Source organism: Schistosoma mansoni, assembly GCF_000237925.1.
Source record: "Schistosoma mansoni, WGS project CABG00000000 data, supercontig 1734, strain Puerto Rico, whole genome shotgun sequence".
In the NCBI taxonomy this organism is placed as follows: Eukaryota; Metazoa; Platyhelminthes; class Trematoda; order Strigeidida; family Schistosomatidae; genus Schistosoma; species Schistosoma mansoni.
The window spans coordinates 1-3889 of NW_017386701.1; the positions used below are offsets into that span (position 1 = coordinate 1).

The 3889-nt window shown below is 37.9% G+C and overlaps 1 protein-coding gene across 1 annotated transcript; it reads right to left on the reverse strand.

Annotated features, from left to right (window-relative positions):
• Positions 1-3399: 3399 nt before the first annotated feature.
• Positions 3400-3627, reverse strand: Smp_056680.2 (cercarial elastase (S01 family); the record flags this gene model as incomplete). Its single annotated transcript, XM_018799041.1, has 1 exon — positions 3400-3627. The coding sequence occupies one exon, from the start codon at positions 3625-3627 to the stop codon at positions 3400-3402; it is 228 nt and encodes a 75-aa protein (XP_018647457.1).
• Positions 3628-3889: the final 262 nt, after the last annotated feature.

A 3889-nucleotide genomic window follows, 5' to 3' on the forward strand; every position in this document is an offset into this window, starting at 1 on the left:
GGTCACTCATTATTGTACAGTAATATAGTGTAAAGAAGTGTAAGTTCTCAGTGTGTGCTGTGTACGGTATTTAGAATAACTCTGGAATTATGCGGTTAGCTGTCCTCTGTACTTGTCCATAGGAGTTCACTTCTTTTCTGTAACAACTATCATGGGAGTAGTCTACTTCCAATTGCGTGCTATCTATCGACTTCCATCATACTTTGTTGATTGTTCGAAATTCGAGAAAGATTGACTCGCGAGGAGCAGGCTGTTTTTCGTTCTGGTCGAGAATGTGTTTATCATATCTTCACACTACAGCATGTGTTAGAACACCGTCAGTCTTATCACAAGCCAACAATCGTAGTGTCCCTTTACATCATGACTGCCTTCGACTCGTTGGACAAGACTGTTCTCAGAATTTTTCTATTGAAGAAGGGTGTGTCTGAGAAGTTTATGAACATCTTAAAAGCCCTATATACATACACCTCAGTCAGAGTGAAGATATACAACCACCTCTCTCCATTGTTCCATTCAATTAGTGTGGTTAGGTATGGTCGCCCAATCTCACCATTACTCTTCAAATTTGCCATCGATAACATTCTGGAAACAGCTCTGATGGATGTAGGGAATGTCGGTGTGGATCTGTTGTCTGGAGGAAGACTTCTCGACCTTGAGTGTGCGGTTGATATTGTCTTACTGTGCGATGATACCAAATCCCTTATACTCACTGTCCATTCTCTATCTCTTTACAATCTTATTGTCATTGTGTGGCGCATATGTATTTGGTGCCCCCTTTGTACCAATATTTATATGTTCCAATAAATAACTAATAATTCAGTCACCTCTCATGTAGAGGTTCTCATTTTGTACGCAATTCCTCAATATGCACCAGCTAACTAGGGCTACGTATACTGTGGTCGACCTAAATATACGAAAATTCATAAAGTTTCTTCTTAACGCTGACGAGGTTCTAAACCGTCTAGTTGCAGCCTAACGACATTGAGCAGATTTCTGAAGAGTATGAATTACTATGATCCTCAGATCATTGTGGTTCAGGTCAAAGGCACTGCTTTTACCATTGTTGCACATATTTACATCTACATGTTCAACTTCAGTGAGGATACACATAGTTGGTTTGATAAGCATTGACTATACTCTGAACTCTCCCATCAATAGGTCGAGGTTCTTCTGGAATCCGTGTTCATCACAATCTTTCCATACTCCTATCCATATTTCGATGTCATTAAAGCAAATTAGTGTTGGAGACTTATTGATGATACACAGGAGTTCTTTCACATACACGACATTGTATGTACTGATTTACTAGAGCAGCATTTGCAGTTAATTATTACTTTTTGTTGACAATAAGACACAAGGGGTCTAATCTACTTTGATAGAAGTTCCACAATCGTATGATGTTTAGCTTCAATAAGAGTTTATTGTGAGGAACGTCATGAATTGTAATTGATTTTCTGAAATAATATTGATCTGTAACTGAATAATTTTCTAGTCATAGTAACTAAGTTATTGTTATAGTCTCCCTTTAAATGAGTAGATATCAAACAGTTCTTAATTATGAGAAAATAAAACTCATAGGGAAAAATCAGCATGTTTTATATTGATTAATCATTGATTATCAACTAATATCAACGATGTTTGCATCCACTTTCCCACACATGGGATTCGAACCTAAAACCTTCGATCTCGTGTATGAATGCTTAACCTGTAGATCATTGAACCAGTATCTAATAATGTTAGGTATTAAGCAGTTACCCGCCGAAGACTATGTAAGATGATTGCGTAATATCATGAATTGGTTGAAGTTAGACATTAACACCGTTGCATACTGAATTAGTGGTGTAGAAGTTAGGCGTATGCGCATGAAACCGAAAGTCATGGGCTGGAATGTTGAGTTCGAGATCGTGATATGAGCACTACTGAGAAGTACAATACTGGGACGAAACTGTCGTCCAGTGATTCCCATTTTGATCCCTTCATAACCCTAATGTTTTACCAAGTTTATTCATGGGAGTATTATTCTAATAAAATAAGCAAATCATACAATATAGACCTCACTAGTTTTACACTGAATGCAATCTAAAGTAAGCAGTGTTGAGCATTTCTTAAAAACAAACATGAAATCTGTTCAGTTCTCCCGTGTAATCGGGATTATCACAACTAACTCAACAACATGTTCATTTGAAGACGGCAGTTTGAGTCGAGATCACTACAAACAATCCACGAATTTATTGCTGATAATACAGCACACACAAGATACAAACGATTAGGACTGAAACAACTCTGGCTGTGTGATCAGTGACAAAACATTAAACAAGAAAACGACTGTACACAAAGACACATCGACGCATTCTGTTACACTTCACCAACGCAACGTCAAACAAATATTAACAGACCAAAAACAGAAACAATAAGTAATACGGATGCAATACAAACAGGCAACTGTGAAACTGTAAATGACTAGTTGTCGATCCAAAGATTCCATGGATGTGTCTGAATGACCATATTCCAGCTTTCTACCCTATCGTCAGGTACCCATACACAGTGTTCGACTATTATTGAGGAACAATTACATTAACCCTATGAGATCAGTAGTAATATGGATTGTCGATATATAGTCGAATATCACAATTCAATATTAGAATTCAATCTGATATTCAAGGGATATAAACTGATCAGTATTAAACAGAACCAAATGAGTGGCACAGTGCACAACTATCCGGTGTCTATTGAAACCTCAGAAAATTGAATATCTTCCTCTACAATTGGTCGTACAGTGTTCTACTACACTTTCAGTGATTACATTTCTATCAAATAACAAAATCACCAACACAGATACCAACGAGGAGAGATAAAACACACGCGGATGTCGACCAATCTGAAACGATGTTCACAATCACGATCACATAGATAATGTGAAATTATAGAATTACATCTATTCACCCAACTATTCTCACAATAAATATGTCTACTGTTTAATGGTGATGTGCATTTCTGTAATGTGTTTCGTTGCTACCACTCACACATCAACCGTCTTCATCCCTTCTCTCCTACTTTCATACATGCACAAATATCCATACATCCTGATCAAATATCTGATGAGCAGCAGCAACTACAGCAGTGACAGCAGCAGCAGCAACAACAAAAAATTAATAGCTGTCCACTTCACTAACAATTCACTCATCATCAAACACACACACACACACACAGAGATTACACCACACATCCCAACTGAGAGAGAAAACGGATGGAATATTGTAATTGATTGATTTGTTTATTTATCGGAAATGTGTTAACACAATTGCGTGTGGATTTGTCGATAGATTATGTACACACATGTATGATAGACTGACTGACTGATTGACTGACTGATTGAATGAATCACTGAGCTGATATTGTTCAAATATTGGAGCGTACAAAATCCAACATTCTAGCCACACTGGCATACTCGACAATGATATCGGGAAGGTTTGGCAGTGTGACACCATGTGATACGACACCGAGTACTGGACCTTGAGGGGATGGGAGGAGAGGTCCACCACTGTCACCTGGAGCGGGTAACTGTCCGAAATTCTGACCTGCTTTCACACAAATAGGATTGCCATTGGTCGCATGTCGGCATTCCATTATAGTCGCTCGACCTGTGGCAAACAAACAACACAAAACACAACACAACAGTACATTACATTACATTACATTACATTACAGTACAGTACAGTACAGTACAGTACAGTACAGTACAGTACAGTACAGATGAGAAAAGAACAAAACATACAAGTGAATTTCGAAACTATCAACTGACACAAATTATCCACCTCCAAACTACCCACACAACAAATAGTCCACATGCAATCTCACATGTCCAATATCACATGTGTAATCTCATATG